Here is a 27,809-nt window from a genome sequence, read left to right as displayed (position 1 = left end):
AAATTTGGTCATATGTATTTTCGACCACGGGGAGTCCATTTTTGTCATGAAAACCTGCTAAATGTTACTGCGAACCAAGTTATGAGCTCTCAAACTTTTCATATGCCTAATCTTTTCACATGGTCGTTTCTTATCCGGAAGTCGGAAGTGATTTTTCTTATCCGGAAGTCGGAAGTCGGAAGTAAAATTTCTAATCCGGAAGTCGGAAGTCGGAAGTCGGAAGTCGGAAGTGAAAAATCGTCCGGAAGTCGGAAGTTGGAAGTCGGAAGTCGGAATTAGGTTTTTTTGCAAATATTCAAAACCTTCAAGAGAAAAAATCATAAAATAGGCGGAAATTAGTGAAAAATTAGGTTTTGGATGAAGAACAGCCAATTTTCTCTCCTTTTAGACCATTTTTTCAAGTATTTCTGCAAAATATACTTTTCGGAAATTCCACAGTTATGGAATGACGGAAGTCGGAAGTAAAATTCTTTATCCGGAAGTCGGAAGTAGGAAGTCGGAAGTGATTTTTCTTATTCGGAAGTCGGAAGTCGGAATTCCATGCAACTCTGGTATATACGCCAGGAGTTTTTGAAGGCGCGGCTCTCAATATATCTATAAATTTGGTCATAAGTATTTTCGACCACGGGGAGTCCATTTCTGCCATGAAAACCTGCTAAATGTTTCCGCGAACCGAGTTATGAGTTCTCAAACTTTTCATATGCCTAATCTTTTCACATGGTCGGCCGTATATACCCCACCGCATGGTTCCATTTATGTTCACCAGCGGTTTACCTGTGCTTTCCATGTGAAAAGTCTTATCGGTTCGCAGAAACATTTAGCCGGTTTTCATGGCAGAAATGGACTATCCGAAGTCGAAAATACATATGACCAAATTTATAATTTGTGGCTCGTAATAAAAGTGTTGTTACGAGAAACCGTGTTTAAAGGAGGACTGAAGTCGTATTTTTTTATTGCAGATTATGATACTTCAGAAAATTCTGAGCAACTTTCGTCATTGGAGCATATGCTAAAAATCGCTCTAAATGCCCTAAATTCACGTTTTCCCGGCTGAAAAGGAGCCTAGGTGGAAGAGTTCTGGGGGCCGAGGTCTCGACATTCTGCGCGGCCACGGGCTGCCGTGTAGTCCTCTCGGACAAGTTTTCCTTCTCAATTTCTCGTTTTTTTTTCCTTTTTAGAGGGTTTTCGTTGTTTTTTTTTTCAAATTTCTTTGTTTTTTCGACAAAATATTACTTTAAAATGCATTATTGATCATATTTATATGTATGTTATACGATTATTCAACTTTTCGAACTGAAATCGTTTAATTTACGCAGTATCTTCTTCTTTTCGTCAGTTTTTTCGTTTGTTGCATGCATTTTGTTGTTTTTCAGATTCAAAACGACCCGCAAGCAGCCAATCGACGTTCAACTCTCCAATTTTCTTCATTTTTGTGTTAGTTTGTTTCAGAACTTATGTTTTCTCTCCGCCAGTATTTAATTTCAGAGTGATCGCTCCCGATAGACACCAGCCAGAACTCCGAAGTCTAACGTAAATCGCCGACACAAAATGACCGTACGCAAATGCGCCCCACCGCACACCCATATTTTGAATTTTTAAATTTATCAAAAATACCACACACATAGGGACCTGCCGCACCCTCATTTTTCAGTGCCTCGGTGGCTCAGTGGATGAGGGTGCGGCTGGTAGTCAGTAGGTGTTGGGTTCGAACCCATGCTACCGAAAATTTTTGATATTTTTTAAACATTAATTCTCAGTTTTATTAGTAAGTTAGGAAGTTTTTTCTACTTTTTGGGCCTTAGGACAGATTTTAGGACAGATTTTTACTATTTTAAAACATACTTTTACTTTGAGCCTCTACACAGTACCCTGCACGAGGAATGCGCAACACTAAAAGCTGTTCCTGTGGAAATGAAGGCGCATTTGGCGTGCGTGTCTGCGTCTCTCACTTTCGCGTTATCTCTCGCCTAGTTTTCAAGAACGCCAACTCATTTTGAGAATTTGAAAAGTTTGTGACTTTTTTCGACTCAGGGACATATCAGAAACTTAGAATACATCAATATGAACAAAAAAACTCATTTTTGCCAAAAAAATTTTTTCACCTTTTTTGAACGATTTCTCGAGTTTTGAAGAAAATATTTCATTTTTTCCATTATATATCTTGATAATCATGCTTGAAAAATAGTTTTTCAACGGAAAATCTGAAATTTCACTTCAAAAAACTAGTTTTTGTCGGTTCGAAAAAGGTACCTTCAGGAAAACGAGCTGATCTCACTGAATACGCAATGGTCGGCGACAAATTTTATATATTTTCGTAGAGAAAGACATTCTCTACAATCTGATGGTGTGCAAATCTCGCAAAAATCGTCTAATGTTGAGTAAAGCGCTGCGAACGGCGACGTTTTTAGTCTCTCAGTTGTAAAATTTCAGTAGGATGCAAACGCGCACCACGGCTAACATCACTGAAAATAGTTTACGCATTCCTCGTGCAGGGTACTGTGCCTCTATTAGAGTTTCTGCTAAACGTTTTGGTATTTTCTCGCTGTGTTTTCCTAAAAATTCAAGTTTTCTGACCCAGAATTAACTGGTTACAAATGGTGACTTTAACTTTATATCTCTATAATTATAGTCAAAAAATTCAAATCTCGCGCCTATTTTTTGAGTTCAATAGAGCGCATTTGCGGACGGTCATTTTGTGTCGGCGATTTACGTTAGGGTAAACTCCGACAAGCTGTCGGTCATCTCGACATCGTCTTCGACAAGGAGAACAGCGAAATTAGTCGTGTTAGTTTTAGAAGAAACTATTGCTGTTCTCTCCGCCTATATTTCCAGATTCCGCCGCACCGCAATTCGAAAAGAAGATTGATTGCGTCAATTCGAGTGACAAGACAAGGAAGGATGAATGAATGAAAAAAAAAACAATTATTTAAAAATGTTTATTTAAAATCTCAATTATCTTCTTGGAATGTTAATAAAAAACTATTTCTCAATAAATTCTGAAAAAGCAGAAGAAGCAATTTTCTTTTTGTCGTTATTGCCATTGAACTTCTCTTTCTTTCAGTCGTATTTTTCTGCGGCGGAATCTGGAAATATAGGCGGAGAGAACAACAATAGTTTCTTCTAAAACTAACACGACTAATTTCGCTGTTCTCCTTGTCGAAGACGATGTCGAGCTGACCGACAGCTTGGCGGAGTGTCCGGCTGGTGTCTGTCGGGAGCGATCGCTCTGAAATTAAATACTGGCGGAGAGAAAACATAAGTTCTGAAACAAACTAACACAAAAATGAAGAAAATTGGAGAGTTGAACGTCGATTGGCTGCTTGCGGGTCGTTTTGAATCTGAAAAACAACAAAATTCATGCAACAAACGAAAAAACTGACGAAAAGAAGAAGATACTGCGTAAATTAAACGATTTCAGTTCGAAAAGTTGAATAATCGTATAAAATACATATAAATATGATCAATAATGCATTTTAAAGTAATATTTTGTCGAAAAAAACAAAGAAATTTGAAAAAAAAAACAACGAAAACCCTCTAAAAAGGAAAAAAAAACGAGAAATTGAGAAGGAAAACTTGTCCGAGAGGACTACACGGCAGCTCGTGGCCGCGCAGAATGTCGAGACCTCGGCCCCCAGAACTCTTCCACCTAGGCTCCTTTTCAGCCGGGAAAACGTGAATTTAGGGCATTTAGAGCGATTTTTAGCATATGCTCCAATGACGAAAGTTGCTCAGAATTTTCTGAAGTATCATAATCTGCAATAAAAAAATACGACTTCAGTCCTCCTTTAATCGTTTTCTTATTTTACTCCTTGAATATCTCCATAGTCTCATCTTCCTTTTCTTCCTCACTCAGTATCTTAGAAGATATCAATCTTTCCGATTACACATTGTATGGAATCCCCTTCTCCGTCGGTATCGTCGGAAAGGGCGGGGGGCGATTTCCTACTCTACGGTCGGAGGAAATTCCCGACATCGAGGGGGGGAGAAAATATACTATTGCCCCATTTATACAGTTGCGGTCTTAGGTGAGTACACCTCCACACTTTTACATGTATCTCAGCTGAAACTTGTCCGTTTTTCAAAAAGCAACACTCATAAAAACGAGATATGATGTTAAAATGCATCTGTGCATCTTGATCATCGTGCTACAGCTTCAGAAGTTCAAAGTGATATGCTTTCTCAAAATCCTGATTTTCAATTGTAATAATGTTGATAAATATAATATGCATCTTTTCCCCATTTTTTCGCTAATTCGGACAGTTTTAGGATCAGAAGAATTCTAACACTATATGTCGTTTTTTAAAAAGTTGCTCGATATTTCTAATTTAAAAATCATAGGGTCCAATGAAACAATAAAAAAGTTTTTTTTTCAAATTTTCAAATCCAGATCAGGAAAAAAACAATTAAAGGTGGACTAAACTCAACTCTGATATTTTCATAGAATAATGTATGTGTACCTGTGATTTCATTTTCATACCGGAAAAATGTTGAAAATCGGTCTGAAACCCGCTGAAAGCGATCGCCGGTGAGTTGGGGCATTTCGGTGGCCTAAAAATTCTCGACTTCGGCCATGCTGGTTTTTTTCGAATTTTGTCGCTATTTTCGCTCATTTTTGTGGTTTTTTCAATAAATTTGATAGAAAACGACAAAAATTGATAGGAACACTACAAAAATGGTAGAAAAAACGACGAAAACCTGAAAGATCAATATTTTCGAAACGAAATTTCTAGAATGTTCCACGGCCACTGAAATGACCAAACTGTTTGGCCGCTTGTTCTCAGCGGGGAATGAACCTAATTAAACAATTTTTTCGATATGAGAATGAATTCACGGAAATGAACAAATTAACATACGCCCGGGGTCGAAGTTCTGGGCCATAACGCCAATTTTCACCGGCCACCAAAATGCCCAAACTCACCGGCGGTCGCTTTCAGCGGGTTTCAGACCAAATTTAAAACTTTTTTGATATGAAGATGAACTCACAGGTACACATACATTATTCTATGAAAATATCTGCTTTGACCTAAGCCCACCTTAAAAAAACGAAAAGTTGGTCTTTTCGAATAAAAAAAACTCATGTCATTTTTTCTGAATAGTTCAGCTACCTACCAAAAAAAAGTTTATGCAAAACGGACAAGTTTCAGCTGAGATACATATGAAAGTATGAAGGTGTATTCACCTATGATCGCTACTGTACATCAGGGCTGGGCATTGTTTGAGAGGTTAAATAAATTATGCTCAAAAAAAATTAACTCAAAAAAAACTTTTATCGTCAACGAGAGCAGTAAAATAACAAAAAACCGTAATAAATTTCTAAAACATGTAGAAATCAATGAAAATTACTTTTTGCAAAATTTTCCGTCATTTTACCTTACCTTTTGGCAGTTTGAAGATAAAAATCATCATAAATAATAAAACCGAAATCGGTTTCAAATCATTTGAAAATTTTCAAATAAATTTGTCAAATAATTTTATTTGATAGAATTTTTACAAATATTATTCGGTCGAACAATTTTTTTGAAAAAAAGTTCAAATAATTTTTTGAAACAATTTATTTGACTTTTACCCCGAATTTCAAAAATTTCAAATAATCAAACAAATAATTTGCCCAGCACTGCTGTACCGCCGTAGATATCGATGTTTTTTCTCATTACCTATCTTCCTCGATTCCCAATTTTTAGATAAATGCCGAACCAAACTGGTGTGGGAAAACAGAGTATGTTTTCCTACCTCTTCCACAAAATGCTTCTCTCCGATCCATATAATGAGAGAATCCTGAAAAGCGACATATCGCTTATGAAAAGTATACTGTATCGATTCGAGGAGCAAAACGGACAAGACATTGCAACAAGGGAAACTATTTCAGAGCTGAGAACTCTGAAAGCTGAACTTGTGAAGCTATGGAAACGGAGAATAAGAGATATTGTGAATTTTGAAATCGGTGCACTCATTTTTGTAAGTTAAAACACATCTGCCAATGCACTAACTAACTAGGGAAGGTCATGGAGTCAGTTTTAGATATCTGGGACGTGACCTATATCATTGGAAAGCTAACAAGGGAAGTCTTTGGATCAAACAATCTATAAATTTGGTTACAGGTATTTTCGACCACGGGGAGTCCATTTCTGAAGGCCAAACCTGCTAAATGTATATGTGAGCCGAGTTATGAGCTCTCAAACGTTTCATATAGATATGCTTTTTTACGTGGAATTCCTAATCGATAAGTAGTATACGCAAGTTATAAGAAGGATCAAATTTCAAAATTTTTATTTTCGGCCATAGTTCGATAGGTTTTGTGATATTCTGTAACCAATCCATGTTTTTGAATGAGGAGATGACGCCATAAATTAGCTGTATAATAATACAAGTACTCTGGAAGTTAAAAAGGAAAACCAAATTTATAGTATTTTCCTATAAATTCATTTCTGAGTTTTCTATTTTCTCCGATGTGACCTGTTAGTTTGTTAAAAACCTTTATTGAACTGATTCAAATTCTGTAGTTTAAGGAGAAAAAAACGTGGAATACTGAAAATGAACATGAACATGTTTACTCTCCTTAACTTCTCATTTTTGCAACGTACAAGCACAGGTAAACCGCTCGGGAACAAAAATGGAACCGAGCGGTGGCGTATATACCGCCGATTTGGAATTCCATGTGAACAGGCTTAACCATATGAAACGTTTGAGAGCTCGTAACTCGACTCGCTGAGACATTTAGTAGGTTTTGATTGCAGAAATGGACTCCCCGTGGTTGAAAATACCTAGAACCAAGTTTATAGATCGTTTGAAAGTCGCGTCTTCAAAGACTTCCCTTGTCGAAACTTGTTTTTTATTCAGATTTCATTAAAACCGTAAAACCCAGTATTCTATATTGGAGGTTTCTTTCTAAAACAGACTTTGTGTCACTTCGTTACTACGACGTCTTACAACTTGTCATTTTGCAACCGCATTTAGTTGTCATCAACAAAAGTGAACCCGATTCGGGTCTCTTTTTTGTATAATTTCTTTATTGTATATTGTACTGTATCCTAACTCCGAAGATCAAACACCGAGCATCTTTTCTTATCATCGAATAGGAATTTAATAACGAAAGAATCCTTTATCAATCGAATCAATCGAAATTAAATTGAGTCATAGTTTTATTAAACTTTTCCTCCCCCGCTCTGTCTGGGAATGTACACACGCCCCCTACCGACAGAGCTCATTCATATAAATACCGAATCGAATCTTATCGAAACTATTTCTCATCATTTTCACTCAATTGTTTTACTTGTTAATTCTTATTGTTATATCCTTATTATTATTTTATCTTATTAATCTTATTAGATAAATGGTTTAATTACCCAAGTTTGAGGTACTCTTCACAACTACTCACACAACACATTCAAGCCAGACTCTCCAGGCACTGGGGAGAGTCAATTTTTATTGTTTACGTATTCTGTCAACTTCTAAAGTCTGATCAAGCTATGCATATATTGTAGTTGCAAAATGACGCGGAGCCTCCAAACAACAAATTTGAATCTTGCACCTATTTTTCATAGTTTATCTCTGGAGTTATAGGACGTCAATTATATCATTGGAAAGCTGAGAAAACGCTGATTCCAAAAATATATTTAGTTTTTTTGCCCTCGAGGCCTGGTATTCGAGAAAAATGGGGGTCAAAGTTTCGACGTGCAAAAAAGGTAGTGTAGGGGTATGAGGTGGTGAAACATCACGATGGCCGAGCTGTCGGATCCTAGACCATCGACTGTCTTTTATACAGATTTCTATAGTCAATACATCTTCAAATCCATTTCAGAATACTATATTGATCAGCATTCTATTGTTAATGTTTTTGTGTGTTCTCTACACTGCATCCTATTCATTCAACAACAGCTGTATCCCGTTTTTGATCATTGCGGTTTTGGCACTTAAATGTTGGCATACTCGAAAAACCAAGTGAGTTTTTAGAACAAAAATATTTAGGTAGAAATGTCCTCCTTTAAAAATGTTTGAAATTTCAGAGCAAGAATATCCGCCGAATGTGAGAAGGAAATCAGCGAGTTCCAATGGATCAGTGTATTCGATTCGGAGGAGATTAAGACAAACAGCAACGACAACAATAACAACAACAATGAGACACGAGTTTTCAGCTTGAAAGATGGCAGAACAGAGCTTTTGCACTTCTTCACCGTCCACGTTGAACCATTGAACCAGAGATATCGAGAAGAGAAGTATAGGAGCGACTGTTGGGTAAGAGTGTTTATTACTGTAGAAATACTGTAGAATGCTCTGCTGATAAACTCATACTTGTCATCCGGGCCAAAACGGGCCGACACGGGCCCGCGCGTAACTTGCTTAAAACGCAACATTATGGGCTGAAAAATATACCAAAATGTAGATCTCAACGAGTTCCATGTCTGTGACATACCATGGACCAAATGGCTATTCGTTAATGTTCCGCGGGCCGGGAAATGCGCCAAAAATGGCTAAAAAAGCCATTCTAGCCCAGCCGGCGCGGCACATTAACGAACAGCCATTCGGCCCGCAGTAGATCACGGATATAGAACTCGCTGAGATCTACATTTTGGTATATTTTTCAACCCATAAAGTTGCGTTTTAAGCAAGTTACGCGCCGGGGCGTGTCGGCCCGGATGACAAGTATGGATAAACTTGATTGTTACAAGGGACCAGTGCTGGCCGAACTTTTTGGTTTTGTGTTTCTAGGTTAGCTTGTTGCATGAACTTTCTGTATCCTTGGTGCCGGGTTTGGGTGCCTAGAATTCAGAATTGTGCGCCACGATTGACGGATCCTAGGCCACCGATTTATATAAGTTTTTCCGCATTTTGATTGGTTTTTTGACTGTCGCGAGCTTTTTGAAACTAGTTCTACTGATGAATGTTAGGTGAACACATGTAGTCTTCAATAAGTTTCCAAATATGTTCACTTTTTTCAGTTCCTCGCCATGCTTGCCCCTATTTACATCGTCGCTCATTTTTCCGTCTTTCGTGCACACTACCTCGATTCGTCTAGGAACCTCAACACCAGTGTGTGCTCTCGATATTTTTTTCTCGAGAGATCAGGATTTCGATAGATCTCTCGAGAGATTCCTTGAGAGATCTCTCGAAAATCTCTCGAGAGACTTTCGAGAGATTTTTGAGTCTCCTCCAAAGACTTCAATCATTAGCATTTCAATTTTATATTCAATAAGCTTACAAACATGTTCACTTTTTTCAGTTCTACGTCAAACTCCACTTTTTTGCCTGCATCGCCGTTATCTTGATGATACAAATTTATATTCTCATGAATATCTCTATGGACCCTTTCAACTGTTCTGATTGGCGCCGCTAAAAGAAGCTCTAGATATTGTTGCTATTCATGTCTTATTTTACCTTCCATAAAGTATATTCCTTTCAAACTACTTAAGATCTATTGTACCATGCAGACATTTAACTATTAATGAGTAGGACTGTGCAATCCGAGAGTTTAACATACTGTTCTAGAAATATGTATGCCTACAGCAAGATAATAAACATGGAAAACCGGGGTGCCTGATGCCATAGTTGTACGGAATGCATATTTTGATTTCCGGAATTCCGAATGAAATTTTCATATTTGCAAACCGAGCCGAAACGGACCAGCGGGTAATTTGTTTAAAATGCAATATTATCAGCTGAAAAATATATCCAAATGTAGATCTCAGCGAGTTCTATCTCTGTGATCTACAACGGACCGTATAGCCATGGGCTGCTCTAAAATGGCTCAATTTTCTTCCATTTTCGCGTTTTTTGGCACCTTTCCCCGGCCCGCGGCACATCAACGAATAGCCCTCCGGCCCGTAATAGGCCAGAGGTATAGAACTCGCTGAGATCTACATTTTGGTATATTTTTCAGCTCATAATATTGAATTTGACGCGAGTTAGGCCGGTTTGCAAATATGGAAATTTCAAGAAAGTTGGGATCCGAAATCCAAAATCTAAAGTTGTGGCGCTCCCTAATGGGTTACGGTAGGTTTTGACATCGTGCCTATTTTTAAATGTTTTTTGAATAAGTGCACATGTACCTGTTTGTCCACATACTTTATTTATAAAAGCGGACCTATTCTGGAAATCGAAAACTCCAAAATCGATATCCGGAGTGAAAATTTAAAAAAAAAACCCGGAATTCTAGAATCCGGAAAATCCGACACAAGTACCTATTTGTTCACATACTTTATGTGAATAAAGCGGACCGCACATCTTTCCAAAAAAACCGATTTCATTGACAATGTGCTTGCCTCTACCGTAACCCAACTTCTAACGTTTATCAGTAGAGCTCGTTATCTTCACATCAATACACAATTCCTTTACTACAGTGTACCCCGGAAGACACACATTCCATGTTCCCCCTGATCTTCAAACTCTTCTTTTGTTGTTAGCACGAATTGCTTCTTTTTGTATGATAAAGCAACACAATTCATTTAATTACCACGTGTTTCACATAAAAAGGAGCTGCCCGGGGTGAAAAATGATAACGATTCAGTTTCGAGAGAGAGAGAGAGAAAATGTGGTTACTGATCTCTCTCATTTCGACATGTCTTCTATTCCAATCAGTGTCGGCACATGAGGACACTGATCCCGAGTTGAACATGAATACGGTAGGTCTGGTGGAGTCAGACCAGTCATAATTAGTGTGTTTAGTCCCAAATCATCGAGCGTTGGGGGTACAAAGCCGAGGTGCACACCGTCACCACATCCGATGGTTATATTTTGGAAATGCAGAGGATTCCTTGTGGAAAAAGTTAGTTCTTCTGGCATCAATCTATTAGCTCAGTACAGTTCTTACAACTGCGCTCCACCAAAATGCCCTTCTCTTTTTCTCTGAGCCTCTCAATTTCGCACACTATTTTTTTGGGTTTCGGTACAGCGTGGTTGTAAGAAGCGTACCGTCCTAATAAATTATGTTTCAGCCAATGTAACATGGCCGAATGGAAAACGTCCGGTTGTCCTTATGCAGCATGGACTACTGGCGTGTGCAAGCGATTGGGTGGTCAATTTGCCGGATCAGAGTGCAGGTGAGAGATATTCTGCATTTTTGCGTAGCCGTGTACTGTACACACTCGCTACCGTAACCTCGAAAAGTCTCCACTTTTCGTGAACGTGTTCCGACTTTAGAACTTTTTCAGAAAAAAAGGGCGGAGTCAGGAAATTGTGTATTTTGTATTTTCAGACGACCTTACCCAAACTTTTGATTGTTTTTTTTTGTTAAAAAACTGTCAGAAATGGGCGGAGCCAATGATCTAAAAATCTGCATTTTTGCGTGACGGTGTTTGCACCATGCTTCCAAAAAGGGGCGGAGTCAGAAAAAATCTGCAGTTTTACGTCGTGGTGCTTGTACACTACCTATAGTAGTCGTTTGAGTACAAAACATGCGGCGAAACTGCAAAACCAGGAAAACTGGGCGGAGCCAAAGATCAGTTGGAAAATTTCAAAAACAGACGGCGCAAAGTTACAGTATTTGGAATGCCTTTACTTTTGCGTAACGGTATTTGCACCAAAAACATCTTACCGTAATCCTTCAAATAATTTTTTTTGAACATTTGATAAACACGTTTTTAGTACTGCCGCACATGCGAAAACTGCCAAAAAGGGGCGGAGCCAGAAAAATCAGCATTTTTATGTCGAGATGTGTACGCAAGGATTATCTTACCGTAGCAGACAGAGTAGAAGCACGTGCGGCAGAAATGGGCGGAGCCTACGGTTCAAAAAATCTGCATATTTTCGTGACGGTGTAAACACACTACCTATCATAGCCGTCCAGGAAGAAATCATGCGACAAAACTGCAGTAATGGGCGGGGCCAAAGATTGTTCGCGCACCAACGACCGTAGCAGGGTTGAGAGCGGAATTCCGCCTCCCGCCAAGGCTGTCAAAAAGGCCGTGGGCCGATTCTATATCTCAGTTCCCAGCCATGGAAAACTTTCGCTTCTTTAGGCGGCCTTGTAGAGGACCAAAAGATTAGTCGATTTACAAAAATTCAGCCCATTTGGTTAATCCGCGGCCTCGGCGGCCCTAAAGGCCAAGGGCCGCGGCCGGCCGTGCGACAGCATTGCCTCCCGCCAAACTCTGTACCGTAGCACCTCAAAAATTTTGAGGTTTTCCTAAAAATTAAATTTTCAGCAAACTACCTCAAAACTATTCTCTATATTTCCAGCATTCGTCTTCGCCGACGCCGGATTCGACGTGTGGCTTGGTAACGTCCGTGGCACCACTTACGGCAGAAAACACACCTCGCTCGACCCATCGGAAACCGCATTCTGGCAATTCAGTTGGGATGAAATGGCGGAATTCGATGTGACTGCGATGGTGGATCATGTGTTGGCAATGACTGGACAAGACAACTTGTATTATATGGGACACTCTCAGGGAACACTGATTATGTTCACTAGACTGGCGAAGGATACGGATGGAAGTTTCGCGAAGAAGATTAAGAGATATTTCGCATTGGCTCCGATTGGTGCGGTGAAGAATATTAAGGGATTCCTGTCGTATTTTGCACACAAGTTCTCGCCGGAATTTGATGTGAGTCTACTGAAGAGCTAGAGGGTGAAGAGCTAGAGGGACGCAGAGAAGCTAGAGTGTCTACCTGTCTGCGTCTCTCTCCGACCTGTGTAATTTTCAAAGCGGTGTATCTCAAAAGTGTGAAGAGCTATCAAAAAGTTGTCAACTACAAAAATGTGTAAAATTTTGTGAAGATTATTTTTGTAGTTGATAACTTTTAGATAGCTGGTCAGTTGATAACTTTTAGATAGCTATTTTCTGTAAGACTCAAGCAATGTGTGTCATAGGAACAAATTTTTATATTAGCATGTCCTATGAGTCTTGGCTAACCCATAATCCTGGTGTCTACCTACCGCTCCCTGGGTTACTGTAGGTACTAAAAGGGGAAAGACAATGTTTTCTTTTGAGTCATAGAAACTTTTCACAAAATTTCAAACAATTTCAACAAATTTTTGTCGATTTATTCGCAAAAAACCAATTTTTGGATCATTTTTTTGTTTTAGAGTTTTGCATCTTTGAGCACCTACAGTAACCCAGAGATTGAAAAAAGGATTAAGAATCTCTATGTTATCAGCTTTTTAACAATATAAGCGAAGCCTGCTGAATTAGTACTGTAACGCCAAAAAAAGCCTCACAACTCGCTTAATTTCAGACCCACAAAAAATTTGAATACAGATTCAGAATCCTCATACCGCCAGCTTTCTGACTATATAAAATTTGTCTGAGCTTGTATTCTTACGTAGTATTGTGCCAGTCATAACGATTGTGACAGGTACAGAGTGTCACTATAGCTTTATAGGTGAAAACTTGTTTACCGGCACTTTTTATAGAAAGTTGTACTGCGACTTGCTGAAATCTTCTAGTGACTAGTACAGTATGATACGTTTTTGAAATAGCGGGAAGCGGAAGGCGGAAGAAGGAATTCCGCTCAACCCTGCTCGCAAAACCATAACTTCCTATATTCCAGGGATGGTACGACCTGTTTGGCTCCAAAGACTTCCTCCCGGACAACTGGATTACCAAAATGGCGACCAAAGACATTTGTGGAGCCTCCGAGGCGGAATCGGAGAAGTGTGACAATGAGCTCTTCCTAATCGCCGGACCAGAAAGTGACCAGTGGAACGCTTCCCGTACCGCTGTCTACACCTCCCAGGACCCTGCTGGAACATCCACTCAGAATATTGTTCACTGGATGCAGATGGTTCGTCACGGACGGGTTCCCGCGTTCGATTGGGGGAAGAAGATAAATAAGAAGAAGTACGGACAGGACACACCGCCAGAGTATGACTTTGGAGCCATTAAAAGAACGAAGATCCATTTGTATTGGAGTGACAATGATTGGTTGGGAGACCCGACGGATATTAATGATTTCTTGTTGAAGGAGTTGAATCCGGCGGTGATTGCGGAGAATACGAATCTCAAAAACTTTAATCATTTGGATTTCTCGTGGGGATTGAGTGCGACACCCGAAGTTTATTTGCCCGCGTTGAAGACTTGTACAGATGATTATTTGGGGAAATGAACATGTATAAAGTTTTATATAATTTATGACTGTCTAACTTTCTCATATGTGCATTGGTTGTGTAGATCAAATTTAGCTTCATATTTTTGTAGTTGACAGTTTTTTGATAACTCTTCCCGCTTTTGAGATACGGTGCTTCAAAGATAGGAAACGAGAGAGTGAGCGAGGGGAGACGCAGAGAAAAGAGACACTATCGTTTCTCTGCGTCTCTCACTCCCTTCTTTCGAGTACTAAACTTTGAAGGTGCATATCTCGAAAACTAGAAAAGTTAGAAGAAAACTGTCAACTGCAAAAATGTAGCTTTGGATGTGATCTACACAGTTAATTTACTTTTGAAGTGATTTGTGCTCAAAGGACTCTGTTAAAAGGTTTCAAATTTTAAGGTTTGTTCTTTAAAGAATTGCGAGCCAATAGTTCACGGGTTACTGTTTTTGTCCAGAACAACTTCCAGAAAATATTTTTCTCATTTTGCAGTAAAAAAGACCCAATTTTGGAAAGACTATAACTGAATCCGCAGTGATCCCAGATGTTCAAATATACATTTATTGTGTAGATCAAACTTAGTTCTATATTTTTGTAATTGATAACTTTTTGATAGCTATTCACGTTTTTGAGATATGCGCCTTTAAAGTCAAAAAGAGGAAGAAAGGGAGACGGAGAGAAAACAGACACTCTCGTTTCTCTGCGCCTCTCAAAAACTTTAAAGGTGCATATCTCGAAAGCGTGAAGAGTTATCAAAAAATTTTCAACTGAGAAAATGAAGCCCATAATTTATTCTACATTTTTACAGTTAAAAGTTTTTTTATAGCTCTTTACGTTTTCGAGATGTGCGCTTTCAAAGTATATAGGGGAGGGAGAAGAGACGAAGAGAAAGCAGATACTCTCGCTTCACTGCGTCTCTCAAAAACGTTGAAGACGCATATCTCAATAGCTAGAAAAGCTAGAGGAAAACTGTAAACAGCAAAAATGCTACTTTTGATTTGATCTACAGACTCAGAGTGCAGCAATCGTCAGTAAATTATTGATATTCGGTGCACTTGGCTTCGGTGACACGCATACTCCATTATGAGAGTAACCCATTAATATCTGATTCTTCTTCCACCGACAAGTCAATAATTCAATACATCCTTTTCGATAGTTTTTAATAATTAGAATAGTTGGAAACGGGTCGATAGCAGGGTAAATAGCAATTGTGACCCCAATAAAAGGGTATTTCAGATCCAAATTGATATTTAGCATTGGACATGTGAATACTGTAGCAGCGGGGATATACATCAAGACACACGGAATTGCTGCCTGGACTATTAGTGCGTAGAATAGTTGGAGTTGTAGAGATTTTGCTGCTTGAGATACATTTTCCATGTTCCCCAATTTTCGAGATATCCAGCGATAGCAATTGAAGGCGAAATAGGTGACACTGATCATAGAGAAGCCCTTAATTAGATAATTATGATAGTCAGAAGGGTAATTAAGACTCTTACCAAAATAATATACATAACAGATACTCCTATAAAAGAGGTGACATCTGGATAGACATTCCCCGACTTGTCCTTTGGCCAGAAGAATATTCCAACATAGGCACACTCATCAATGCTCATCCCGAATTTTTTGAGAATGTGCTGTCGGACATAGTCGGTTTTCATCTGTGTCTCAGACATGGTTAGCCAGACGTTGATTCCCCAGAAGACACCGAATGCGGGAGGGCAGATGTAAAGGAAGAGCTGTCTGCCGCCGGAGAGGTATTTTTGTTTGAAGTCTCTAGAAGGGAAAGATGTTGTTGTCAATTTTACTATGAGATGTACCCATTTGGCAACTTAAAAGCATTTTGATGACTCCCTGAGGTTACCTCAACGAGTTTTAATTAGTTTTCTCCCGAAATTAACCAACCCTACTCTAAAGCCAACTCCAATCACACTAATGAAATTAGAACTCGCGCCAATAGTGCAAGGGCCCCTACGCACGAGGGTACCGACGCAGCCGACCCACTTTATAAGGCGGTGGCGCGCGCCCACTCTAGTTCAGTGTAGAGTAAGTTCTTACTCCCACGGTGTCCCGTATTGGTTCTGACTCAAATAGTGTTCGTTCTACATATTCACTCATTAACCACTCTTTACCGATCTTGTCTAATAAGGGCCGAAGGTAAGACGAAACGTGCTCAAAAATGCGCGAGCTTTTGATTGTCTCTGTTTTAAGAAATCCGCTACTTCCATGGTGTTGAGCCTAATGACAAGGCCTGAGCAAGCTTCAAGGCTTTTTTGTTTTTAAGTAATCACATCTAATTTAAATTCCGCTTCATTGACAATATAGTCCATCGCATTTGCTGATGATCTTAAGATCTACAGCGAAAACCCCGCCAGTCTCCAGGAAACACTCAACGTTATCTCTGACTGGTGCGATCAGTGGAAACTTCAACTAGCGGAAAATAAAACAGTTGTCTTGCATCTTGGTGTAAGCAACCCCCATAAAGATTACTTTATTGGGAACCCTGAACTAGCGTCTGCCAATGCTGCTAGGGATCTTGGTCTTCTAGTCGATTGTGATTTAAAATTTGAAGCTCACATTGCAAAAATAGTAAACAACGCTAAATTTAATTGCAGAAGAATATTGAATAGCTTCCGTTCAAACAATATAAAGTTCTACTTCAAGCTCTTTAATTCCTTCATCCGTCCAACACTCGAATACGCTTGCGAACTATTCCACCCTTCAAACTCTCTCAGTACATCTCAACTTGAATCTCCCTTCCGTTTCTTCTCTCGTAAAGTATTCCACAGATGTAACATATCCTTCCAACCCACCTCATCCAATGCACATCTTTCCCCTTATGAGCGACGCTTAGAAATCTCATCCCAAATGTCCATGTACTATAGACGCATCATTTTAATCCTCAAAACTTACTTTAAAATTGTAACCCACCAGTGTCATTTCCCAAATCTTGCCTTATATGTAAAACCGGCGCTATCCCCCGGTTCCCATATAGAATAGTACTTTGCGGTAAGAAAAACAATTCATTCCTCCATAAACACTTTTCGACCTGGGATAAAATCGTACCCTACTTCCCTAAAACCGTAACCGAACAAACTTTTGCGTCTCGACTCCGCCAGCTGCCATTACAGACCATTTTTTCAAAAATTTGAGCGCTGGACTCTTTACGGGTCCTATAGTTCATCTTACATATTTATTCACCCCATCTTGTTGTATGTTCTTATAGATTTTGCCCATTTCTTTTTTTTTTCTCTCGCACAACAAAAGATGAATAAATTATTATTAATATAAATTTCCCGCAAAAAAACGGTTAGTCACAACCCCTCTTTCCCATAAAACTTACATATTAACCGCCCCATACCGATATATAAAATGAACCGCAAACAATGCCATTGAAGAACCGAAACACGAACAGTAGATTACTAAAACATCATATTTAGCGGAAAAATAGACCAATCGACTTAAAACTCACAAATCAAAAAAAGCGAAGTCTCATGATCGAACCGAACTTTATCCAAGTCTTGAAATGCAATTAGCACCGAGTTATAGGTGTCTATTGACTGAAACCCTATGATACATATTTGCTCAACAAACCAGTAACTAAGACTTACCGGTCCCACAAAGAAGTTCAGGCATGCATAAAACAACTCAAAAAACGATGTATACAGCATAAGCCATTTGTAGGCACCTAGTTTCGGTGGTGATTTGGTAAGGATCAGGATTATCAAAAAGGAATTTGTGATGATAGAAATGATACCACACACTTTTTGAGTGCTCGACTCGATTTCCAGCCATGCAACGGTTCGCATTATAATCAAGTGAGAAAGGAATGAATTAAATCGTAGACGAGCAGAAGACGTCAGCCAACAAAACAAGTATACTCCCAAGTGGTTGTAATTATGGTGTTATAGTGGTAGACAAAGAAAACATCATTCTGATAAGGGGGATTGGGCTTATGGGTGTGTTGGGTACATAGTGACCTACGGAATGTTTACGCAATGGACTTTTTGGCATATGCAACACAGTTGCATAGAAGTTAGAATTTCTCATCCGGAAGTCATAAGATAAAATAGCCCGGAAGTCGGAAGTTGGAAGTCGGAATTCCATGAAACTCTCATATACAGTTCGAGCCAAGGACTTTGAACAAGTGACTCGTGCACGGTACAACAATTGTAATAGAATACTGATAACTTCTAATGATGTGAGCCGCTTAAAATAGTTGCCCACTACAAAAATTGGAGCTTTTCTTTTGAAATTGTGAGATAATGAAAACTGTAAACTGCAAAAATGTAACTCTAGATTTGATCTACAGACTCAAAGTGCAGCAATCGTCAGTAAATTATTGACATTCGGTGCATTTGGCTTCAGCGACACGCATACTCCATTATGAGAGTAATCCATTGATATCTGATTCTTCTTCCACCGACAAGTCAATAATTCAATACATCCTCTTCGATAGTTTTTAATAATTAGAATAGTTGGAAATGGGTCGATAGCAGGGTAGATAGCGATTGTGACCCCAAGAACTGGATATTTCAGATCCAAATTGATATTTAGCATTGGACATGTGAATACTGTAGCAGCGGGGAGATACATCAAGACACATGGGATTGCTGCCTGGACTATGAGTGCGTAGAACAGTTGGATTTGTAGAGTTTTTGCTGCTTGAGATACATTTTCCATGTTTCCCAATTTTCGAGAAATCCAGCGATAGCAATTGAAGGCGAAGTAGGTGACACAGAAGAATGAGATGCCCTTAATTAGATAGTATGGTAATTATAAACAAATAATTATAAACTCTTACCAAAATAGTGAATTCAAAAACCAGCCCTATAAACGAGGTGACATCTGGATAGATATTCCCTGACGTGTCTTTTGGCCAGAAGAATACTGAAACGTAGGCACACTCATCAATGTTGACCTCAAACTTTTTGAGAATGTGTTGTCGGATATAGTCGGTTTTTATTTGAGTTTCAGACATGGTTAGCCAGACGATGATTCCCCAGAAGACGCCGAGTGCGGGTGGGAAGATGTAGAGAAAGAGTAGCTTGCCGCCAGAGAGGTATTTTTGTTTGAAGTCTCTGGAAGAAGCGTAAGTTGTTACATATTATTAGAAAGTCAAGATCAGGCTGAAACTCAATATGAATTCAATATGCATTCCGTTTTAGCAAAACGAGGGTAATATAATAATGGAAAAAACTGTTAAGTTTCATTTTCGTGTTGTCTGGGAATTAGAACCAGAGCTGAATGGTAAGCGGTTTTGGAAATGGCGGAAGGCGGAAGGTGGATGTTGAAATTCTCCGTCAACCTGATCCGTAACCAGGTTATCACATTGTTCTATTTTTCTGTCTGTTTGTTTGCTTCCGTTTAAGAAAATTTGTCAGAAATTATTGAAACAATCGTAACGGCTGGGAATTCAATCAACATGTCGCCAAAAACTAATCAAAAACTAGACACTTCGTAGCTGTGTCGTTTACCACCGAAACGAGAAGCAAAGAGTTTCTGACATGTGACTCATAAGCTAACGACGTGAGAATTCAGATTCTGTACTCAAATCGTCTTGAATACGAAGCTGAATCAAGTTTTGAGAGTTTCACACTTTGAGCTTAGGGGGATTACCGGTTTTCCTTGTCAGTCTTAATTGCAAGCATATGCGTCTGCCTGGAGGAAAATTTTGATTTTAAAACAGATTCAGATTCCCCACATCGTCAGGATTCTACATGTGTACATAGGTCACATCCAGAAGCTGTGCTTACATTTTTACTTTAGAACGTGACGAATATCATTGGAAAGCTGAGAAAGCGCTGATTCCAAATATATATTCAGTGTTTGCCCTCGAGTCCAGGTATTCGAGAAAAACGAGAAGAGCCGCTTTTTTTTTCCGGAGGTGAATAACTCCATTATACGTCACACTTTGACCTCGTTTTTTTTCGAATACCAGGTCTCGAAGACACAAACTAAGTATATACCTGGAATTAGCGTTCTCTCCGCTTTCCGATGATATAGATCATGTTCTCTAGCCACATGGTCACTCCGGGCCCTTTCCATAAAACTTACAAGTTAACCGCCCCATACCGATATATAAAATGTACCGCGAACAGTGCCATAGAAGAACCGAAACACGAACAGTAGATCACTAAAACATCATAGTTACCGGAAAACCTTATGACTCACCAATCAAAAAGCCCGCAGTCTCATGATCAAACCGAACTTTATCCAAGTCTTGAAATGCGATTAGCACCGAGTTATAAGTGTCTATTGACTGAAACCCTCTAATACATATTCGCTCAACAAACAGTTAACTAAGACTTACAGGTCCCACAAAGAAGTTCAAGCATGCATAAAACAGCTCGAAAAACGATGTATACAACATCAACCATTTGTAGGCACCTAGTTTCGGTGGTGATTTGGTAAGGATCAGGAATATCAAAAAGGAATTTGTGATGATCGAAATGATACCACACACTTTTTGAGTGCTCGACTCGATTTCCAGCCATGCAACGGTTCGCATTATTGGAGAGTGAAGGGAATGAAGTAAATCGTAGACCAGAAGAAGGCGTCAGAAAAACAGGTATACTCCCAAGTGGATGTAATTATGGTGTTATAGCGGTAGACAAAGAATGAATACATATGATTCTGATAAATAAGGGGCTTGGGTTTATGGTTGGGTACAAAGTGATCTAAGGAATGTTGGCACATAAGAATTTGACATCTATGTACAGTACTGGCCACGGATTTTAATCATGTGACACAAAGCTGTATGGAATTGGAAATTTCTTATCCGGAAGTGCAATGCAACTCTGATGTGATGTGACACGTTGTACCTGATTGTCACTTTAAACTTTGCGAGCCCGTCACCCGGCTCTATTTTGGTAAAAATGTTTCAAAATTAAAATGGCTGTATAGATTAAATATAGCTCTACATTTTTGTAGTTGACAACTTTTTGATAGCTATTCACGTTTTTGAGTTACGCTCGTTCAAAGATAGGCAACTAGAATGGCAAGGAGGAGAGACGCAGAGAAACGAGGATGTCTGCTTCTCTGCGTTTCTCCCTACAGGTTCCTATCTTTAAAGGCGCATATCTCAAAAACGAGTATAGCTATCAAAAAGTTGTCAACTACAAAAATGTAGCCCTAGATTTGATCTACACACTCAATAAAAATTGAAACTGTGAGATAATTAGCGAGCACCTGGCACACTCTCAAAGTTGACCATTTTCAACTAAAAAGTGCAAGTCTTTGCAACATTCTTTATTGTAACTATGTGATTACAGTAATCTCAAAACAAAACAACGCCCAAGGCACGCCAGCACTACAAGAATTCTCATTTTTCAAAACTAATTCCGGCGTTTTCATTGACAGCGTGACAGCCTTTTTTCATCGCCCCTTTTTAAGGAGCCGGAAAAATTTATTTCTAAATAAAACAAGTGCGACTTAAAGGTATTCAACTACAATATAGACAATGGTTCGTGGATCAAAGAGAGCTCCGAAAAAAGTGGAGAAGGCTCCCAAAAAAGAAAAAGGAGCATCAATCGAAGAATTCGACGATATCGAGTCAGAGGACGAGGGCCCAAACCCGGGATTCGCAATCCCATTGGTAAATTTAAAACCTTTTTTGAAAATTTTTCCAATTTTCAGGAAGAGTTTCGTGCGGAGGTGGCGCAGGTGCTGGCGGCTGTCACCGAAAAAGATATAACTATCGAGGAAGAAGCCATGAAAGCTCTTCAGACGGCGTCTGAGGATATTTTGGATAAGGCGTTCAGGATCGGTGTAGTTATAGCGGCTGCCAACAATCGGACGGAATTGAGAGGCGATGATATGGATTCCGCGGAGAGAGTTTTCTTGAAATTGAATGATTTTAAAAATAAAGATAAATAAATAATATCTACTTTTGAAATATTTACCTTTGTAGACTCTTATATTAAAAATATACTTTCTTGGCATTTGAGAACTAAAAATTTTCACTTTCAATAAAACAACACCCTAGCGAACAATAGCTCGTCTTCTAAAGGAAGTGCGTCGCACGTCTCTCATCTGCCGAGAGATCCATAAAGTCTCCATCAAAAATTATCAATCAGCGGGCCGAAACGGGCCGACACGGGCCGGCGCGTAACTCGCGTCAAACTCAATATTATGAGCTCAAAAATATACCAAAATGTAGACCTCAACGAGTTCTATGTCCGTGACTTACTACGGGCCGGATGGCTATTCGTTAATGTGCTGCGGGCCGGGAAAAAGTGCCAAAAACGCGAAAATGGCCAAAAAAACCTTTCTAGCTCGGCCCGCGGCACATTAACGACATAGAACTCATTGAGATCTACATTTTGGTATATTTTTCATACGAAGCTCAAGTTAGTTCTTGAAAGGTGTTGCTCTCTTACCATCCGAAATAGAGCCATTCGGATAGTGAGGCGTAAATTTGGGAGACTCTGGTTCTTATTCGGGCGGTTCTAAATAGTACGTGAGATTATCACTTTTGCGTCACAGTACTCTTTTTTAAAATATTTGTTCTTCTCTGACGTTTCTACCATCCTAATCCAGGCATACCTTCGTGCATTTTTAAAACTTTTCAATAATTCAAAAGATTTCTCAGATATCATACATCACCAGAATACTACACAATACTTCGAAGTTTTATCCATTCTATTGTTTGCTAATAAATAATCCGGAAAGGATTAAGTTTTTGTTTTTTTCGTATTCAAATTGAAAAGAAATTCATCAACTAGAGAATGTTTGATTTTGTTTTAAAAATAGTTTTATTTCAGATTTTTGTTTTCAACCGGATTTTCAAGAATTTCAGACATTTGTCTCCAACTTTTTAAAACGCGTCTCAGGCGCGCCAAACGTCTACATACTAATTTCCACTTTTGGAGCCTCCAAACTGAGCCAAACTTGCCTTATTTGCATTCGGGACGTTTCAAAACCGGACGTTTGGGAACCATGACTTTTTGGGCTCAATTTCACGTAGTTTGGAGAAAACGGCCATTAGTAGACGTCTGGCGCGTCTGAGACGCGTTTCGCAAAGACATTTTTCTTCAATGTAATTACATAGCTATGTCTAGCCAGACCTATTAGTCCAGTCACTAACAAAACATCATCCGTCTAGATATGTATGTACTATTGTCATTTTGGGTTCAACTTGTACTCGGAACTTAAATACTATGAAACCGCGCACAGACGGTCAACGGAACTAAATTATCTCATGGGAGCAGAGTCTCGTGATATTATCACTCCTATCTGTTTTGAAGTTCAATTTCTTGTTATTCATCTGGTTAAACGAAAGCATTTGGAGCAAAGCAATAATAAAGTTTACTTGGAAACTGTTTTTGTCTAGGTATATATATACGTTTTCACATTGACTGGAACTGAGTTGAGAGATGCAGTACCTCTCAAGATTATCAACTTTTGCTTTTATATGAGAAATTTAAAGTGACTATATTTTTCCATATTTGTGCAGTATTTAAACCAAATCGTGCTCTACATTTTTCTAGTTGAAAACTTTTCGATAGCTATTCACGCTTTTGAGACATGCGACTTTAAAGATATGGAGAGACGCAGAGAAGCGAGAGTGTATGTCTGTCTGCGTCTCTCTCGGACCAGTGTAACTTTCAAAGCGTTGTAACTCAATAGGGTGATGAGCTATCAAAAAGTTGTCAACTACAAAAATATAGCTAACGACTTGTTGAATATTTTTATAATTGACAACTTTTTGATAGCTCTCTAAGTTTTTGAGATACGCGCCTTCAAAAATTTCCTGCAGAGGTAGAGACGCAGAAAAGTCAGACACAAAAGAAAATAACCATATTTTTTGAATCAGTACAACATTATAACCAGTTTAAAAAAAAAACGAATTTTGATTCCGTGGTCGCGTGCCAGACGTCCAGATGTGACAAGGAAAAAGAGACTCTGCGCAGTAGGTAGTTACCACATTCATTGGCTCATATCTTCAGGAGAACACATTTTCTAAGACTAGGGTATTTGGTCGGTGACAGCTGAGATGTTATCCCCAAAATTATATTAATACAAAAAACAGATAAGCCGTATGTACGGCCACGGACCGTATGTACTATCGTCATTTTGGGATCAACTTGTACACGGAACTCAAATACGATGAAACCACGCACAGACGGTCAACGGAACTAAATTGTCTCATGGGAATACAGTTACACGGAAACGTTTTAAGCAAACCAATAACAACGTTTTTGTGTCTAGGTATATAAGAAATGCAGTATTTGGAAATTTATAATTATCGATAACAAAAATGTTTTTTTCGCAAAACATTCCGTTATACCTGTAAAATTCAATCTTTTTGAACATTAATATATTATATTGTTATATTATATTGGTTTTCAAGTTTCGACTTGAACTAAGTTCACACGTTTACAGTACCTCTCAAGATTATTTACTTTTTCGATTTTCCGTATGTAGATCACATCTAGATTTACATTTTAGTAGTTGAAAGCTTTTTGATAGCTGTTCACGTTTTTGAGATTTGCGACTTTAAAGATATGGAGAGACGCAGAGAAGCGAGTGTGTCTGCCTGTCTGCGCCTCTCTCTCTCTCTGCCTACTCTTTAAAGTCACGTATCTCAAAAGCTTGAATAGCTATCAAAAAGTTGTCAACTATAAAAATATTCAACAAGTCCAGAGCTATATTTTTGTAGTTGACAACTTTTTGACAGCTCTTCACGTTTTTGAGATATGCGCTTTTAAAGATATCCTGCAGAGGAAGAGACGCAGAGAAGTCAGACACTCAAGCTTCTCTGCGTTCTCTCCATTATCTCTTTTTCTATCCCAAGACGCACATCTCAAAACCTTGCACCGATATCGAAAAGTGTTCCATCTCTAATCTTTGATGCTCTAAAAAGGCCGGAAATTCAAAAGTTATTCAAAATAGTTTAATGATGCTCTCTTCATCCAAAAAGCAAAAAAAAAGCATAAATAGTCTAGGAAAAGGAAAACACCTCACTTCCAGACAACGTATGTACATATGTAGATGGGAACTAGACAATAGGATGTGACATCTTACATCCTGCGTAGCGACTCGGTAGGGATACCGAGGCATTTGGCTTCAGGACGTTTCAAAAGGTCCCCAATTTCAATTCTATGTGCTCTGTGAGCTCAAAAACCACTCTTTTAAACTTTTAACTCTTTTTCTTGTTCTTCCTGCAAACTGATCGTTGAAACTTGCTTAAGTGATCAATCACACCAAAATTGGTCTTAGACCAGTCTCTCTCTCCCCAAATGAATCACTGAGGCAAATTTCCTCAAATTTTTTCGAATTTCAAAACATGTGATCATCATCATCTCCAAGGGAATAATCAGGAGTTGTTTTTCAATTTTCCTTCTTATTTATCTAGTCTGGTCCCGCCTTCTCAATTTCAGTCTATTCAATCTTTCCAGCTCCACAACATGCCAACTGTCGGATGGGTAAAATTGGAAGAGATCACACAAATCGTGTGCGGTGTTGTTTCGGTCAACACGAACGCTTTGCTGATGTACTTGATCATTGCAAAGTCTCCACCAAAGTTGGGATCTTATAAGTGGTTGATGTTGTATACAGCCACTTTTGAGTTCTTCTACGCGTTTGTCAATTTGTTCGCGGGACCGGTAAGTGGGTTGGTTGTGTAGATCAAATCTAGCTCTATATTTTTGCAGTTGGAAGTTTTTTGATAGCTATTCACCCGACTGAGATACGCGCCTTCAAAGTTGAAAGTGATAGAGAGAAGGGGGAGGGGGACGCAGAGAAGCGAGAGTGTCTGCCTGTCTGCGTCTCCCCCTCTCTCTCATCCTCAACTTTGAAAGCGGTGTATCTCGAAAGTGTGAAGAGCTATCAAAAAGTTGTCAACTAAAAAAATGTGTAGAATTTTGTGAAGATTAATTTTGTAGTTGACAACTTTTTGATAGCTACTCACGTTTTTGAGATAATTGGCTTTAAAAGTAGTGGAAATAGAAAATGGCCAGAAATCAAAGCCTTTCTGATTAAAAAAGGTGTAGATAGAAAGCTGAAGACGTGAGAATTCTGAATCTGTAATCGAAATTTGTCTAGGAGCAAAATGAACAGAGATACATCAATTTCAAAAATACTCAATTCTTACCCATTTTTAGTACCTATTTTTAAAGCTGTGTATCTTGGTCAGTTTTGATGCTACAAAAATTTTGAAAATATATTCGAAACCCTCAAGATTTCAGCTTTCAGAATCCCTAATTTGCTGCGTAGCGACTCAAAACTTTGTAACCATCTTTATTAATTTCCAGTCCGTTCACACCTATGGCTCCGCGTTCATCGTTTTCCAAGACATGCGAAATTTCCTATTCTCCCATCAAACCGCTCAAATTCTTGTTTGTAAGTTTTCGTAGCTACCGTACCTACCCAACACTCACCATTTTCTAGGCCTCTACTGCTCGTGCTTCGGCTTCTCCATGGCAATCTTCGGTGGCCATTTTATCTATCGTTATGGCGCGGTTGATACGTAAGAGCCTGCCAAATACAAGACTTTAAAAAAAAGAAGATTTCAGTGAATTCCGTCTAAAATATTTGGCCGGTGGGAAGCAACTCGCTCTCTACATTTTGCCATTTTGCTATGGGATACTGTGGGGTGTAATTTGTTGGATATACTACGGGGAGACACCGGAAAGGACAGAGTATTTGAGGTAGGTCAGAAGATTATGGTCAGGCGTCACTTTAAGAGAACCATAGGCGTCGGGTAGCCTAGAGCATAGTCAAATATGGGCGGTCTGTATACATTTAAAAAAATCTAGAACGTCAGAAGCGTCGCGTGTCTGCGCAGCGCTCGAATTTGAGCAGCTCAAAATAAGCAACGTGGCTTGTCAGGCTCGACATTCCTGACAATTCCAACTAAACGTCGCGTGCCTAGAGTACAGACTAACATGGGCGGCCTAGGCGTTGTGTGTCTGCGTTCAAATAAGATGAGCAACCCGTTTTTGGAAATTCTGACCTGACTAGCCGTCCCCAGTTTATGGAATCTAACAGATGAACGTCAGAGGCGTTGCGTGTCCGCGTTGCGTTCATATTCAACCTACAGAGATCATGGAGTGCGTTTGGAGATAGGGGCCGTGACCTATATCATTTGAAAGCTGAGAAAACGCTGATTCCAAATATATATATTCAGTTTTTGTCCTCGAGGTCTGGTATTCGAGAAAACTGAGGTCAAAGTTTTAGTAGAACCACTTGTTGGTTCTACTCGGGTCGGCCACCTAGTTTTTCGCAAAATTCCGACGGTTTCCTCAGAAGTCTGGTACCAGGACGAAAGTGAGAGAAAATTCACGACGCCAGCGGAGTACTGTATGAGTAAAGCCACTCCTGAAAATTGCAACATTTCCGAATTGGGTGAATTGGGCTACCTGAAGTGCGCTCGATCACAAAACTGGAGGTTTATTTGACCAGAACTACATGGTGTCGTGCCTGATCCCTGAATCCCGACTTCGAGAAGAGAAAACGGTCGGAATTCTTCAAAAAAAAATTGATGGACCGCCGGTATTTGAACCCAACGGTTGTGCGTTGATCCCATATTCTCATACTTGCAAACCGGGCCGAAACGGGCCGACAGGGGCCGGCTCGTAACTCGCGTCCAAATGAATATTATGAGCTGAAAAATATATCAAAATGTAGATCTCGGCGAGTTCTATGTCAGTGATCTACTACGGGCCGGATGTCTGTTCCTTAATACGCCGCGGGCCGGGCTAGAATGTCTTTTTCGGCCATTTTCGCGTTTTTTGGCACTTTTTCCCGGCCAGCGACATATTAACGAATAGACATCCGGCCCG

At 39.3% G+C, this 27,809-nt stretch overlaps 7 protein-coding genes across 7 annotated transcripts; 5 read left to right on the top strand and 2 right to left on the bottom strand.

The window, feature by feature from the left end:
- Window positions 1-5,742: 5,742 nt before the first annotated feature.
- Window positions 5,743-5,964, top strand: GCK72_016942 (uncharacterized protein; the record flags this gene model as incomplete). Its single annotated transcript, XM_053731788.1, has 1 exon — window positions 5,743-5,964. The coding sequence occupies one exon, from the start codon at window positions 5,743-5,745 to the stop codon at window positions 5,962-5,964; it is 222 nt and encodes a 73-aa protein (XP_053580701.1).
- Window positions 5,965-7,828: 1,864 nt separating this feature from the next.
- On the top strand, window positions 7,829-9,074 carry GCK72_016941 (uncharacterized protein; the record flags this gene model as incomplete). Its single annotated transcript, XM_053731787.1, has 3 exons — window positions 7,829-7,938; window positions 8,004-8,232; window positions 8,937-9,074. The coding sequence occupies 3 exons, from the start codon at window positions 7,829-7,831 to the stop codon at window positions 9,072-9,074; spliced, it is 477 nt and encodes a 158-aa protein (XP_053580700.1).
- A 1,449-nt stretch (window positions 9,075-10,523) lies between these two features.
- GCK72_016940 (uncharacterized protein) lies at window positions 10,524-14,040 on the top strand (the record flags this gene model as incomplete). Its single annotated transcript, XM_003104347.2, has 5 exons — window positions 10,524-10,616; window positions 10,660-10,759; window positions 10,929-11,033; window positions 12,172-12,539; window positions 13,486-14,040. 5 exons carry the CDS (start codon window positions 10,524-10,526, stop codon window positions 14,038-14,040), a joined length of 1,221 nt encoding a protein of 406 aa, XP_003104395.2.
- Window positions 14,041-15,033: 993 nt separating this feature from the next.
- Window positions 15,034-17,831, bottom strand: GCK72_016939 (uncharacterized protein; the record flags this gene model as incomplete). The annotated part of the gene is made up of 5 exons (XM_053731786.1): window positions 15,034-15,474; window positions 15,522-15,798; window positions 17,366-17,444; window positions 17,495-17,582; window positions 17,634-17,831. 5 exons carry the CDS (start codon window positions 17,829-17,831, stop codon window positions 15,034-15,036), a joined length of 1,083 nt encoding a protein of 360 aa, XP_053580699.1.
- Window positions 17,832-18,336: 505 nt separating this feature from the next.
- Window positions 18,337-20,533, bottom strand: GCK72_016938 (uncharacterized protein; the record flags this gene model as incomplete). The annotated part of the gene is made up of 4 exons (XM_053731785.1): window positions 18,337-18,777; window positions 18,827-19,103; window positions 20,229-20,284; window positions 20,336-20,533. The coding sequence occupies 4 exons, from the start codon at window positions 20,531-20,533 to the stop codon at window positions 18,337-18,339; spliced, it is 972 nt and encodes a 323-aa protein (XP_053580698.1).
- Window positions 20,534-21,484: 951 nt separating this feature from the next.
- GCK72_016937 (uncharacterized protein) lies at window positions 21,485-21,900 on the top strand (the record flags this gene model as incomplete). The annotated part of the gene is made up of 2 exons (XM_053731784.1): window positions 21,485-21,619; window positions 21,667-21,900. The coding sequence occupies 2 exons, from the start codon at window positions 21,485-21,487 to the stop codon at window positions 21,898-21,900; spliced, it is 369 nt and encodes a 122-aa protein (XP_053580697.1).
- Window positions 21,901-25,433: 3,533 nt separating this feature from the next.
- Window positions 25,434-26,498, top strand: GCK72_016936 (uncharacterized protein; the record flags this gene model as incomplete). The annotated part of the gene is made up of 3 exons (XM_053731783.1): window positions 25,434-25,631; window positions 26,280-26,367; window positions 26,416-26,498. The coding sequence occupies 3 exons, from the start codon at window positions 25,434-25,436 to the stop codon at window positions 26,496-26,498; spliced, it is 369 nt and encodes a 122-aa protein (XP_053580696.1).
- Between the last annotated feature and the right edge of the window lie 1,311 nt (window positions 26,499-27,809).

This window comes from Caenorhabditis remanei, chromosome V, assembly GCF_010183535.1.
Source record: "Caenorhabditis remanei strain PX506 chromosome V, whole genome shotgun sequence".
Taxonomy (NCBI): Eukaryota; Metazoa; Nematoda; class Chromadorea; order Rhabditida; family Rhabditidae; genus Caenorhabditis; species Caenorhabditis remanei.
This window is presented reverse-complemented; position numbering and strand designations above follow the sequence as displayed.